Consider the following 15,711-nt stretch of genomic DNA (forward strand, 5'->3'; position numbering starts at 1 on the left):
TCAATGCAACCTCTGCCTCCCAGGTTCAAATGATTCTCCTGACCCAGCCTCCCAAGTAACTGGGATTACAGGCACCACAACACCTGGCTAATTTTTGTATTTTAAGTAGAGATGGGGTTTCATCATGTTGGCCAGGCTGGTCTCCAGCTTCTGACCTCAGGTGATCTGCCCACCTCAAGCCTCCCAAAGTCCAGGAATTACAGGCATGAGCCACTGCACCCAGCCTAGACCTCTTTTTAGAACTTCACACAAAGAATATCCAATCACATACCCAGCTCCTCCACTTGTATCTCTCAGGAGCACAGGCATCTGAAGTTTAAAAATTTCTGTATCAAAATCTTTTTCTTCTCATCTTCCCAATTTGCTGCTTCTCCAATAGGCCACATGCCATGCACCCCATCGCTCAACTAGAAACACAGTGCCATCATTGACAGCTGCTTCTCCCTCAAGACCTGTCAATTCTACCTGTGTAAACATACATCACAAACCCACCCACTTCTCATCTCTACTGCCACGATCTGATCCAAGTCACCCTTTCTTTAAGCCCCTGCAACACCTTCGCCACTGGTCTCTATTCTTGCTTCTAGTCTCTACACAGCAGCCAGATAGTCTTTAAAACATAAGTTAGGTCACATCCCTTCCAAGGGTAAGAACATGCAATGATTCTAAGAAGAAAATATTAACTCCTACATTCTAATCCATAAGGTCCTGCTTGATTTTGTCTCTGTCAAATTCCTAGGACTTACTTCCCACCTCTCCCATCTTTCTGCTCCTGTCATTCTGTCCTTCCTTAGTCTCCATCAAGCCACGTTTTCTACCCCAATGCCTTTGCACCTGCTATTCCATCTATCCGGCAAAGACTGTTAGATATTCCCCAAAGTCCACTTCTCCTCACCTACCTGGGTGCCCTTCTAGACCACCTTTCTCAGACTCCCTTGCAGTTACTGTGGCCAAAGAATGTACAATCCCAGGCAATGATGTGAAGAGAAGTAAGGTATACCACCCCCAGACCTGCCCACAAGAACCCCTCTAAATTCTCCCCATTGCTTTTTCTCCCTTTCCATTGGCTGCAAGGGAGATGACCACCAATGCAGCTTTGGTGGACATGTGCAGAAGATGGCAGATCTTGTCAGAATGAATCCCAGAACATGGTCTCAGACTGTGTGAAGAAAAATGACCCCACCTTTCTTTCTTCTGTTCAGTACAGGTACCTGAGCAAAAAATACACTTCCACTGTGTTTAACCCATGATCTATTTGGGGGACTATTATGATACCAGCACGATTTTAACCAAAACTTATACTCGCAGCATTGATCAACCATACCACCCCCACCATGCACACACACACACACACACACACACTCCTACCTCAGGCACTCTGCATTGCTCATACCCACTCAATATTCCAGGTTTTTATGTTAAGATGCAATCCTTAACTCCCCTCATCCAGTCTAATTGAAGTTGCTCTGTCATTCTTTCTCTCTGTACCCTACTCTTTTTTGTCATTTTACTTATCACAATGCATAACTACAAATTAACTTGCGTGTTAATTAGAGTTTGTGTCCAAACATTAATTTGTGTGTCATTTATTTAAAGGTTGTGTCCAAAATCAGAACCTTTTGCCTGCCACAATAATATACATAGAGACTTTACAGTACTCTGCTTACAGCAGTCACTTAACAAATTTTAAAATGTATAGGAGGAATACAGGAGAAGCCACTAGACCAAACATCTTAGAGAATTAAAATACACAGCCTGGAGATTTTTTTAAACCTTTATTCATTCAGAATGTAATTCTGGGCCAATCTACAACCAAGAGAAAACCCTAAACTTTTAGGTAGTGTTAACAGACTAAATAATATAATAGTGTTGACCCTATATGTACAAGCGAGAAGTCAATTTTTATTCTTTTCATAAAACCTCTTTGTAAATATGTATCTTTTCCTCCCATCAAAAATGCATTAACAAGATCATGCTTATAGTTAGTCAGCACAAGAAAAAATGACAATTTCTACTGAACTATTTAAGCCTTGCAGTAGAGTGCTCGCAACTCCGAGCTGTATCTGTTAACCTTTTCAATAGCATCCATTATGTGACACTGTCACCAATGTAAAATAACTCCACTAATTTTTAAAAGCTGGAATTACTCAAAAAGTTCTGCATTGTAAATAATACCAGGAATATTGCATTTAAGCCTAGGATAGCAAAATTACTTAAATCTTGTCTATACTTTTTGTATAATATATATAGGAAAATGAATACTATATAAGAGAATGAAATAGATCAAGTTCTTATATTTTTACCTAAGAGCCTATTTATGTTGATTAATATTTAAATGATTAAAAAATAAATCAGTGTTAACTGCACAAAATCTAAAAAAAATTGACCACATTACATCATACTACATTATATAGATAGACTTAAAGCAGCTAACTAGAAGCCTTTTTAAAAATTCAAAGTTTCTGACATCATTTTCCACCATTCCATCAGTTCTTCCTTCTCCTCTTCTTTCCTTTCAGAAAATGACTCTAGTTCAAAATCAACCTAAAAGAGAAAATCAAGAGCATATTATTTTATCAAACTGCATGCATTTATTTAAATTGAAATTTTAAGAAATATAAAAGCAGCTTACACTCAATGCAGTCACCTGAATTAAAGTAAATCCAAAAAAAAAAAAAAAGCTCTTGTGATAAACAAAAGATACTTTCAGGGGGAAAAAATTCAAAAGCCTTATGCTTGAAATGTGCTTTGATTTAATAGCTTTGAAGACAGATATAATTCAACAAAATCCCAGCTCCAGTCTCTTCTCTTCACAAAAAGGTTTAACTGGCCAGGTGCAGTGGCTCACACCTGTAATCCCAGCACTTTAGGAGGCTGATGCAGGCAGATCACCTGAGGCCAGGAGTTTGAGACCAGCCCAACCAACATGATGAAATCCTGTCTCTACTAAAAATATAAAAATTAGCCAGGCATGGCGGAGAGTACCTGTAATCCGAGCTACTCAGGAGACTGAGGCAGGAGAATCCCTTGAACCCAGGAGGCAGAGGTTGCAGTGAGCCGAGATCGTGCCACTGCACTCCAACCTGGGCAACAGAGTGAGACTCTGTCTCAAAAAAGAAAAACCAAAAAGATGTAACTTATATTTAATTTCCTGCCTTTGGCTGTTTAATGAGCACCTCCTGTCAGCCTTGAATCTTCTCCTAAGAGCTGAGGGAATGTGGAAGATTACAATTCAGACTGCTGGTATCCCAAACTACAAAGTTCTGCTTTACAAAATCTTGAATTTATTAAAGATACTGACAAAAGCACATATGGGTCCAAGCCACTCTTTTTGTGAATGGTAGTCTTTATCAGGTCTATGGAGAAGCCACACACTCCGTGTAAAAGGCTACTCAAAGTAGGCAATCCCCAACTCCAATCCCCCTCAGGCCCCATTCCAGATGGAACCCAGAGTTTCTTGATTTGGCCACTTAAACGCCCGGTTATCTTGGAACATGATTACCTTCATCACATCCTTGCATAATACATGCCAAAAAGACAAAGGATCAGAATAGTTGATCCTTTACAACTTGCTCCTGGGGCAATTTTTCTAGGTTTCAGTTACCCAAATATACTTCTTGATTTTAATACATATACGGCCCAATGTAGACATGCACACAGTCAAAGCCATATACCAGTCAAAAACTCAAGACATTTTGTTTGCAAAAACTGAGCATTTATACTCCAGGTTGTGGGTGCATAAACAAAAAAATAATAAATTCTTTTCAAGTAAGCCTTGTAGACTTTCAAGAAATCCTACAAGTATGCCCATGGTCCCAGGAATATAATACAAAGACTGTAGTAAATATAATACAAAGATGGTAGTAAATTTTGCTCTAAGAGAAATTTTGGTCTCATCACCATCACCTAACAAACAAATGAGATCTACTTAAATAAGATATGGTTTTTGATAGTACTTTGCACAGAGAGCCTTGCACATAGAATATTCTAAATAAGTGTTTGGTTAGCATCTAAAATTTTCTTCTATGGCATCTTTTCTCGGTCAAATATTTATAGAGAAAGGAACTGTGCTAGGTTTTAAATATAAAAAGATAAATGGAACAGAATCCCATGTAGATTGAAATCAAGGTTAGCAAACAAAAATTTAATTTTTTAAAGATTTATTTCATTTTCTTGTAAATCGCTTCAAAAACTGAGAAATAGTAATAAAGCTTGATATCGACTTTGCTGAGATTTAATTTTTTAAAGTTTTATTTCATTTTCTTGTAAATCGCTTCAAAAACTGAGAAATAGTAATAAAGCTTGACATTGACTTTGCTGAGCCTAAGTTTTCTAATCTATTTAATGGAGATAATAATGTTGCCTACCTCACAGGGCTAGTATGAAGATTAAATATAAGTCACTTCAGTATGCCTGACAATGATAAATGCTTAATTATTGTTATAATGCTTGTCTATTATTCTGATAACTTACCCCAACAGCAGGGCTATAAGGAACTGCCACTTTCTTTGTTATTGCCAGATAACCTGGAGCTGAGGCTGTCAGTTTATAGTTTCCAGGTATAAGCAGTCTCCAGTAATCACCATCCTTTGCTGTAGGAAAGCAGAATATCAAATCGCAAAGCACATGAAATAGGCAGAATTACAAAATGCATAATTATACCATCTAAGGAATACCCAGTCTAGCTCAGTTCAACTTTTTTGATTCTCTATTTTTAAAGTAAATATATGGGGAATTTAATGAAATGTTATTGAATAGGGTGTGAAGCTCTCTTTGCAGGCTTCATTTCTTATAGCTACTTTATAGATATCAATGTAAAAATGTCTAATAAACCTCAGAAGATCATAGACCTTCTAATCACATCAGGACCAACACAGGTGAAAAGACAGATGAAGTCCCCAGGCAGCAGGGTCAGAACATACAGCCATCATGTTTTGACTCTTGCCAGATGAAGACTTGATGGTCAGACAGTCTTTCATAGTGTGTGGCCCAAAAGTAGTGCCCTCAGGATCTCTGAGGCCATAGTTAGAAATTTAGATTTCTAAAGACTTAGAATACATTGGACACTCTAGTCCATTGAAACTCCCATTTTCCTAAGTCAGTGATTCTCAAACTTGAGGGCAAACCTGGGAAACTTGGTAATATGCAGTATCTGATTCCAGCTCCTGGGTTCTGCATTCCTGACCAGTCCGAGGGCAATGATAAGGCTGCAGGCAGAGGCCACACTTTGAGGTCCAAGGTCTTCAAAGACACTTCACACCTTCTCCTTTTTCCTAACACCACTACACATCCTGTTCATCCTCACTGCCAGTTCATACTTTACATCTTACTTCATTGCAAAAATAGGTACAGTCAGAAAAAATTAAGCCCCATTACCATATCGTCAAATCTACCTCTAAATCCACATCTCCTTCAGCTAGCGCCTCAATTGTCTTCTTTGCTTTATAGCAAAATTTCTGGAAAGGTTTGTCCATGTTCTCAATCTCAGAGTGGCTCTTCTCTTATTCTTTCTTGAACCCAGTCCAATCAAGCTCCCACCACTCACACCACTGAATAGATTTTGTCAAGATTCTCTGAACTGCTAAATCCAAGGATTCATTCACAAGGTTCATCTTAGTCGGTGCTTTTTCACTCATTCCTTCCTGAAGCACTTTAAGTCCTCCAGGACAACACACTTCATTTTCTTTCTACCTTCAATTCTGTTGCTGGTTCCTTCTTATCATCACCTTGCCACTGAAAACCTGGAGTATCCTAGAGCCCCTCTTCTGAGTTCATTTCTTTCCACCTATTTATTCCCTAAGTTAGATTTTCCTAAACGTTTCATATCATGGAATGCAGAGAAAATAAATTATTTGTAGGATACTTTAGGACTAACAGATAGGTTTCTTGTGGCAGGGATTTCACCCTCCCAGCTAAGGGGGTAAGATCTTGGCACAGATTCTGGCATACTGGCTGGCACCTAGTGGGCTGTTGATACATGAAGAATGGAGTTTTAGAGGACAAATGTTAAAGACTTTTTTTAAAAACCCAAGCTATAAATGTGAAGGTTAAGAAAGAGGTGATGATACAGAGTGGTTTGGGACATAAGTTAAAGGTTAATCATCACGAGGTCTAAAAAAAATCATAAAGAGTTTATAGCTAAAAAGAAAAAGCTGTCGTTATTGAAAAGTTCTCAACAAATGTCAAACTAAAATGACCTGGATCAGTGTTTATTAATGGGAGTGGGTAGATTTGCCAGAAAAATACATCATTTTCCCCACACTGGGAAAATGCAAATGGAGCTCAAAACCTAGACGTAACTAACATCACACCTCAATCCTATAAATTATTGTTTAACCTTGAATTCCTGCGGATTTATTATATGGATTAAATGTAAAAATGTGTGAGAATTTTCAGGCACACAACCCGCAGCAGTTTTCTTCCTTCCTCGTTCCGCTCCCTCCTTCAGTCTCCCCGTTCGCAGCTCATTAGCACTTTTTAACAGAGTCTAGAAAGTCACTGGTATTTTAACTCCAGCAGCCCGTTTTCCTTTTGCCTGAAGAGCCGCGGAGAATCAGCAGCGAGTGGCCCCACCTCCCAGCTCTGGGGCGAGGTAGCTGAGGGAAGGGCGCCATCTGCTGCACTCAGAGTTCTAACGCAGCAGCCGCCCTGGGCTCCACTCGGCCTGATTCCACAAGTAAAATTCCACAGGTCGAAGTTGAGAGATGCCTGTAGTGATTCGGGCTGTTTAGCTTAGAAGAATATAAGACTTATAAGTATGATAATTAGTAATTATGCTCTTGTACTTAAAGCTATAGCCTCCAGATTGCAGCAAAGACCCACCGGATGTAACATCGTGGTCTATTCCTTCCACGGAGATGGTGGCATTGGCAATTGGGTTACCTTGAAGGTCTCGGACAAATCCTTTAACTCCTCGGTGTATCTGCAAATGTCAAGAACAACCAAAAAATTCATATGACCTATAAATTTATAAAAATGACCTTAAATATGTTTCATATCAAGAGTTCCTTATTTTCCAGCAAATACTGTAGATCCCCATTGTTTAAGAATCAAGACACGCACAAAAGGCCACTAAATTTTTTGTGCATTTTATTCTGCTTTTCCTTAGAGAAATGAAAGTTAGCATCTTGTCTGAGTCCAAAAAAAGACTTTAGTACCTTCCAAATCATAAAAAAAAGAAAAAGAAAAAAAAAGTGTCATATTTGTAAAGTTCTAGTCCTGGCACATTTCAAAACTCACTCTCTTAAATTTGGTCATCTTTGTATCCCTTATATGGCTACTGTCAATTAACAAGGATATCATAATAAAAGTCCTTTAGACCAGGAGTGGTGGCTCAGGCCTGTAATCTCAGTACTTTGGGAGGCTGAGGAAGGCGGATCATGAGGTCAAGAGATCGAGACCATCTTGGCCAACATGGTGAAACCCTGTCTCTACTAAAAATACAAAAATTAGCCAGGCATGATGGCACATGTCTGTAGTCCAAGCTACTCAGGAGGCTGAAGCAGGAAAATTGCTTGAACCCAGGAGGCCGAGGTTGCAGTCAGCCAAGATGGCACCACTGTAATCCAGCCTGGTGACAGAGCGAGACTCCATTTCAAATAAATAAATAAATACCCTTTAATACTGCCTCATTCTGGATAAAAGGATATATACTGTGACTGCTTGTGCATTAAATCTATCAACATTATTTTGGCTGAAAATAAATCACATGAAAGAGTAGTGAACCTCATAACAAAAAATAGAATGTTGATTTAGAAAGAAGATGAGAGAGCTGCAATTGATAATAATCCCCCTAAATTAAGTTGTAATCATCAATTGGCTATTATTCAATACAATGCAAACTACAAAAATGGCTTTTGTCTTCATTTTGGAAAGATAATTCATCTAAGTCAATATGTGTTTGAAGTGACAGTCTCTTCAGGTCTTTAAGAAAGTACTGCATCTAGAATATCAAATGGTAATTCATTAAATTTGATTACATAACAAAACATGCACCAACCTCCCAAATGCTCAGGTTGTACCTCACCCAATCGGACTACAGGAAATAAATTTTCTTTCGTTAACTGATGATATGTAACTATTTCCCTACAGAAGACAGGTAAGTCTCCTGTAACCCTCTGCCATCTAAGAATAAATTCGGTAGTGGTACACTGTTTTATCAGAAAGATGTCCCTCGTTACCAGCAATATTTTGTGTGTGTGCCATTTTTCTTAAAAAAAAAAAATGAAACCTCTCAAACCCTATAAAAATAACATGTAATTTTTTTAATGTTGCAAATGAGAAAAGGCTATCCATGTCCTCAGTAATAATGATAACTTTTTGGTAACCAGTAGAGCAGAGAGTAAATATATTTTTTTTAAATTTAAGACCTATTGAATTCTGACTTTTCTCCATGACTTGTTTATGAATTAGACAAACAAAATTGAAAAGAGTTTGAAATTTAGCTGTTGGAAAACATGAAACATGAAAACTTTCTGAATTAAAAGAAGAAAAATCAGAAAAATTGTAGAGAAGAAAAAAAGGGCCATATGTAGAGACCCAAACTCAAATTTCTTAAAATAATGCCCGGTTCAATCAAACTTAGATACTAGCTGATAAAAGAGGATTTACTCAAATACTTTATTCCTCTGAGGCACTATAATCCTAAAGCTGTCAATATTATAAGCCTTAAAGAAAGTTTCTAATTTCTACATCACTGTAAAGTAAGTCAGTTATCACTACAAGAACATATTATCTGCCTGTATTAGGCACAAATATATTCAGTTAATATTCATGGATTTACTTTTTTCTGCCTCTGCAATCCAATGCTTAAATTGCAGTATGCAGTTTAACAAATAGTAAAAGAAGTAAATGTCTGTGATATGTCAACTTTTGAGTTTGAAAAATTCCAGTGTAGAAATAAATCTCAGCAGACGTGTATGGGCTGTGTCAACTCCCCATGAATTCAGACTGGAAAACTCAGATTGTATGGCTTTTGCAAAAGAAATCACAAAAGTACAAATTTCACTCATGCCTGGCGAAGTTGTTTTACTACACTTGTGCTACCTGCAATGATCACTCCCCAGATTCCAGGACATCCCAGTTTCAGCGAAAACTGAAAAAGCATCCAGAAGATTATCCATTGTTGCTAGAACTGTTTACATCAGCAGTCCCTAAACCCTAGTGTACTTAATGTCGCCTACAGAGCTTGCTGCAAATGAAGGTTCTTGGGTTCTGCACTGCAGAGAGTGTGATTTAATGGTAGGAGAGGAAACTCATTTTTAATAAGAACTCTAGATGGTTCTGATGCAGGTGCCCATGAACCATTCTTTAAGAAATTCTTTGAGAATTTTGAGAACAAGACTGTTCCAAAACTATTGAGTGGAAGGGAGGCTCTTCTCCTTAGCAAACTCTTTAATTAGCTTTACAGTTCTAGCGCCTGCAAACATCTCTTTAAAACTCTGCAGGGGATTTCCTCTCAAACAATTACAGACATAGATCTCCTAATCACCTATTTTCCATGAGTTGTAAACTAGTCCAAGCTTAGATTTTAGGCCCAGGTGTTCAATGACTAATCACCACCATTGTCAAGACAAAAATTACAACACAGAACTTCTGGCAGCCTTCACTGATTTTTCATCAGCCTTTGTTTCCCTAGACTGGAATGTTCTATGATGCAAGCTGGATGAGCTGGTTGTAAATACCACTCACTGATCCGACACAGCTTGCATCATAATGGCAATGCCATATCAAGGTAGATCACATGGATCTGTGGACAGAGCAAATTCTTATTCCAAGTGGCAGAAAATAGGGTTGTATAAGTTTATCCCTTTTCTTTTTAGGTTATTTATACATAAATTGATATCACTGTTAGAGGAATTGGATGCATGCCCACCTGCCACCATAAATATGACAAGTCTCCTTTTTCTTGATGGTAATAAGATGTGTTTTATTTGTTTTGTATTATATTTTTTTCTCAAGAACTAAGAGATGATTTCAACAGCAGCTAAGCCTGTTTTAAAATTGTTGATCAGAGTGATTATCTTATTGGCATCAACGTTAGTAAGTCTTATGGTACAGCTCCAAGGAGCTTTTTCCAAACCCCCATGATTGGGTTAGGTCCCCTTCTGTGTACTGCCATTGCTCCTTGTAGCTAAGGCTTATTTTTTTTTCAGCCAGTTATCCTCCTGTCTTGTGATTAGGTATTCATGTTCCTGACAGCACTAGTGTGAAACCTTCCTGAGGGCGGTCACTATCCCCAGTGCCTCACAGAATGCCTGGGATACTGGTCAATAAATTTTTGTTGCAAAAATATATACATAAAATTAAAAGCACTTTATTAAGGAGGCATTCTTTGATATCTAAGTGGAGAACACCCCAGTCAGTCCTATCTTACTTCCTCTATCCAGAAACATATTTTTCAGTTAACTTTGCTCTTGGAAGATCCATTCCAAATACAGCTGTCCTCAAAGGAGACATTCTGTAGGGATTCCCACCAAAGTTGTTCTAGAGTCATTGTGGACTACTTATCCTTAGTTTTGGGTATTGGAAAATATCTTTTTAAGCTAACATGCAGCAGTAATCTATTGATTTTTTTAAAATCCTGTGGAATGAGTGTTTTAATCACGATCTGTCATCAGTGGGTCTATTCCATGATAGTCCCTGGTAAGGTATTACAATATACAAATATTTGGCATATGTAAAAGAAATCCTATGCTGATTTTGCTTTTGCTTTTATTTTATTATTATTATTATTATTATTATTTGGTAGAGCAGCCTTTCTTCAAGGGAGGCTATAGCAAGACATAGGGACCGCTGCAACAGGGCCTTGCAACGGTGGAGAAAGAAACTGGATTCAACTCCTGGTTTTACTTTTAAAAAAGTGTTGATCTTATATGTATATGTTTATATGTACATATATACATATAAATGCATAAATGTTTATTTAACGGCATTTGTTTATGCCAAATTAATTTAACACATTGGTCTGGACTATTTGTGGGCACATGAAAGTAACATCACTCTACTTGACTTTGGGTGTAAATGGCCACATTCAGAATAAAATTTGAAGGCTGTCAAAGCCCTGCAGGAATGAACAGAATCTTTTAGGTGTTTCCCCTGCCATTGCCACTGGTGCCAATGTCTACACACTATACAGGGGGTGGAGTTGGCAGGGGACTGGCCTGAGTAGGTGAAGGATTTCATTCTGGCAGATGGTGAGATTCCCCACAATTCTATATGGATCCCATTGGAATGGCTACATAAATGACTCTCTGGTAAAGATCCAAGCTTCTGTTCTGAAAGGCATTGTATGGTGATTCTGGAAACAGATGCCCTGGATTCAGATTCTAGCTAAGCAATTTCAGGTGAGCTGTCTAACTTCTCTGTATCTCTGATTCCTCATCTTTAATTTAGTGATGATTATAATGATGATGATGATGATAACTTCACTTATAAGGTTGTTGTGAGGATTAAACACACCATATTACATAAAAGGCATTTAGAATAATGCCTGGGAAATAGTCAATAACCAGTAAACATAACTCATTATTATTATTATTGCCCAGGATGCAGCTGAGTCAAGGGTGAGAAAGATGAGGCCTGTAGAGCTCAAAACTTATGGAGACATTCACTCTCAAGTGTGAATCCTGTACTTGCATGCCCCTGAGATTCAAATCCTCCTTAAAATTTGCATTCTAGGTGCCTCACTTGCCTCACTTTTGTCCTGGCTCTGCCTGGGATGCCTCAAGTGATCAGGGTGGGAGAGAGTCCTAGGATTGCCCTTGCTTAGAATAATACAAACAAAAACAAGAGTCTACATCTTTTCTCTACACCTCTCCAGTTTAGTCAGTTCTTGGTGAATAGTCATGAGCCACAAAACCTATGACAAATAAAAGCCTAACTGAAACACTGCTGACGCCTGCCTTTCCAGTGCGGTATTCTCATTCTGCACCAGATGATTCCCCTGGACTCTTCTTACAAGACCATTGTATGGCAGGTTTAAATGCTTCTAAATCTTGCATTTTATGCTGGGGACTGTGTTTACCTGCTCGAGGTAGCTAATGAGGGAATTTTTGTTATCCTCCCAGTAGGTCTTCAGAGTCTCTTCAGGTGGGAACTTCTCACAGCTAAGCTCCACGGTGATCTCAAAACAGTTGCTGCTAAGGTAATTGAAGTCTTGCATCCCTGCCAAAATGCCAAATAGAAAGTCAATATATGAATGAAGAGCCTAAAACTCTACATATGCTAGTCTTCTGAATCAAGAACCAAGTAAAAAATATGCAAACCAAGACATTTGGGAAGCCTGTGGGAAACCTTAAGGGAAATCATCTGCTGTAATGGAATGAGCAATATAGGTGGGGGATTGTTTTACCTTAAAAGCACAAACTCTCAGGTTCCTAGGCAAAAGAGTTTGCTGCAACAGAGTGCTATTGCAAACATCACCCACCTTCCACATTGCTGGAATGGGCTTTGAAGAAGACAACAGGGTAAAAGACGCCATACCTACTGATCTGTTAAAGAAATGCACATCCCTCTAAGTGTACCTTTCTACTGGAGAAGATCGTGGAGCTTCATGTGAGATGATCTGACATACTATATTTTTCCTTAAGCCCAATCTATATCATAGTGTATTCCTGAGGAGTCTTGGTAATATACTATTGTCCATCAAGGAAAATGATGAGACAAGTCTCAATTGTTTTAGATTCTTTGCCAAAGTTAAGGATGTACCTCAGAGACAGGTCTATGCCTTTCTCCAAAGATGATTTTGAGGGCTCCAAATTTAAAGGGGAGAAGATGGGATGTTGAGAAGCATACCATTTTCACATAAACAAAAGGGGGCAGAGGAAAAATGTGGTGAGTCTGCATTTTACATAAGATAACACAGACAAAATGTGGTAGGGGAGCAATCAGATATACATTTGTGTCGGGCAGGCTGGGATGACTGTACTTGTAAAGATAAGATATCAATTTACATGGCCATGGTGAAGTTTTAACAGCTCATCAGGAATTTCCTTGTGGGCAAAATATGGGGGAGGCATGTAGCCTTTCGTCTTGCAGTCATCTTATTTAGGAACCAAAAGGGGAAGGCGGGTGTGCATGACCCAGTTCCCAGCTTGACTTTTCCCTTTAGCTAAATGAGTTTGGTGTCTCAAAATTTAATTTCCTGTCACACTTTATATTAATTCAACAATCACCGAGTATCTACTACATATAAGATGTAATGATAACAATACTTCAAATTGCACCAAAAAGAATGTTCTGCATCCAGAACAATTTTAATTTAAATCTGACTCAAATTAGTAGTGGATGCTGTTAGTGCCCCTCAGATTGCTTCTATGGAGCCAGGACATCCAGCCTCAAACTGCTACAGGTGTTGGCTGCTAAGAGCTCACAGCTACCCCATCCCCACCCCTTTTTTAGAGAATTGCTGGTGGGAGCCAGAATCTCCCACATGGCTTGGGAGTTACATCCTCCTATCTCTCACCCCCAATTCCTTCTAGCAGCTCACAACCAATGGCTGACCGATATGGAGCCACCAAAGGCTGGTCCCCATCCCTCAAGGGGAGACAAACCTGCCCTGATTTATGCTCCAGGCTTTTTTCAGTGGCTTAGATCAAGGCTGGGCTTTACCTGAGACCGCACCCCTGTTTAGCTCTATCCCCTTCCTTGACCCGCTTCCCTCACTTCCCTACAGGATTTTTCCTAAAAAGTGCTCCCTTAATAAATTACAAGCATCCAAATCCCTGTCTCAGGCTCTGCTTCTAGAAAACCTGACCTAAGACATGGCTGTTATTCACTATATACAGAACTGAAGACTATCAAAGCTTCCTTTAATTATTTAGTTAAGTGAGACATAATCGTTGACTAATATTATTTTTATTGTTAATAATGTTATTATCAGTATTTTACTGATATAGATCACTTTATATTTTGCAGACAATACACTATTTGTTCAAAAGGTGTTCCAAGAAATCATTAGTTTTTATAAAATTTAAAATATAAAATTACTTCCCATCCGACGTACTAGACATGCTCTAAACCCTAAATTTGATATAGATCATATTTCTCAAGCTACTGGGGGAAAGTCTGATTGGGTTAAAATGCAAAATATGAATAAAAACAGAATTAACATGTATCAGAAAGAAAAAATCAGAAAGAATATCTTTTTCAGTACATAATTCAACACAATCTCCCTTGAATTAGCCAATACCCTACCCTACAAGTAGCTAATGCTGCTATTACCCTAACAAATTTTCTTTTTCCAGGTAGGCCATAGAAAAAAATTTTTAAGCAAAGAGAAAAGAAAAAAACACAGAAATATCTTTGCATCTTTATCCTTATGTGTTAGTGAAAATAAGAGCTCTGTAAAGTCCACCCTGGGACAAGGAAGCCAAGAGAGCTGCCTTGGCTACCTAGGAAGGGGCTCCCCTAGCTGCAGTCCCACATGGCAGCTGCTTCTATTTCAGACTCCATAAAAGGCAAAAAGCTACCTGATCTAATATAGATTATTAGAGGTAGTGAACATAAACTAAATATTCCATGTCAAATAGTCCCCATTAGCCCATCATTTAGTAAAAGAGTAGTGTGTACCACGTTATGCTAAAAGCCAAAGCAAGCCCTCTAAAATGTATATTTACCTATAGTGAAAGCATGACCAGCATATACTAAGGATGCCATCTTATTCCTTAAGGCTGTAATTTAAAAGTAGGGTAGTTAACGATATTCAATTTATTATTTTCCCAATGAGTATCTTCAGTTCATTTCCTGAATCTCTTCAATTAGCATCTCAGTTTTTTAAATCCACAAAAACAAAATTATACTTAATAATCATTCATGCAAAAAACTGACTTTAATGGAAGAACCATAGATTCAGTTTACTTTTTATTGATGGAGGACGATTGAAGATTCTCTAAATCTAAATCACTCTCTAATCTAAATGGTCATTGTAAAGAAGCTACTATCAGACAGCTCACTGAAAACTCACCTCCAGGTACACTGTACCAAGCACCACCATTGGTGGTTCCATCTACAAAGCTGCTGTCATCATCATTCTTGCGACATGGTGGCCGATTGGGGTCAGACATGGCTGGGTTGAAAGAAGAGTATGCCCGGGCCAAGCTTTGGAAAATGGCATCATCTGGGGAAGAGCTGTATTCATGAGCACTACCTAGAAAACAAATCCATAAGATTAAAGAAACGAGCACAGACCAAGCAGCACTGCATGTTTTCTAAAGAGCGATTCGGTGTTGAGTAATTGTATTGTTGATGTATTTTTTTAGTTATGTAACTATGAGAAAGAGGCAAAAGTTTAAATACTAAATAATTACACTTAGTTTTTAAGTTATAAAACTTCCATTCCTAATACTACAAAGTAGAAAGTGGGTAGAATGTACACTCCACTTATTAATTGAAAGCTTCACAAGGAAAGGTAATAAACTCATGGTAAACTAGGCCTGGGAGAATAGCAGGGAGATTTTTATCAAAATACTTAATTTTAAAAAGTGCCTATATCAACCTCATACCCACTATGAATCATTCTCATATATACCATTCAATATCTAGTTTTAGATTTTTTTTCCCATTTATTTATTTTATTGCATTTTAGGTTTTGGGGTACATGTGAAGAACATGCAAAATTGTTGCATAGGTACACACGTGGCAGTGTGATTTGCTGCCTTCCTCCCCATCACCTACATCTGGCATTTCTCCCCTTGCTATCTCTCCCCAGCT

The 15,711-nt window shown here is 38.2% G+C and overlaps 1 protein-coding gene across 1 annotated transcript in view; it reads right to left on the bottom strand.

Annotated features, from left to right (window-relative positions):
* Nucleotides 1-1,760: 1,760 nt before the first annotated feature.
* Nucleotides 1,761-15,711, bottom strand: part of CPE (carboxypeptidase E) — a 136,294-nt gene continuing 122,343 nt past the window's right edge. The window contains exons 5-9 of the mRNA XM_032268268.1: nucleotides 14,966-15,148; nucleotides 12,026-12,165; nucleotides 6,823-6,922; nucleotides 4,474-4,592; nucleotides 1,761-2,544 (exon numbers count right to left, since the gene is read on the bottom strand). Of these exons, the coding sequence (XP_032124159.1) occupies nucleotides 2,446-2,544; nucleotides 4,474-4,592; nucleotides 6,823-6,922; nucleotides 12,026-12,165; nucleotides 14,966-15,148 (641 nt within the window). The 3' untranslated portion in view covers nucleotides 1,761-2,445. The remainder of the gene's footprint in view (nucleotides 2,545-4,473; nucleotides 4,593-6,822; nucleotides 6,923-12,025; nucleotides 12,166-14,965; nucleotides 15,149-15,711) is intronic.

This window comes from Sapajus apella, unplaced genomic scaffold (genome assembly GCF_009761245.1).
Source record: "Sapajus apella isolate SASKATOON/1434 unplaced genomic scaffold, GSC_monkey_1.0 scaffold177, whole genome shotgun sequence".
In the NCBI taxonomy this organism is placed as follows: Eukaryota; Metazoa; Chordata; class Mammalia; order Primates; family Cebidae; genus Sapajus; species Sapajus apella.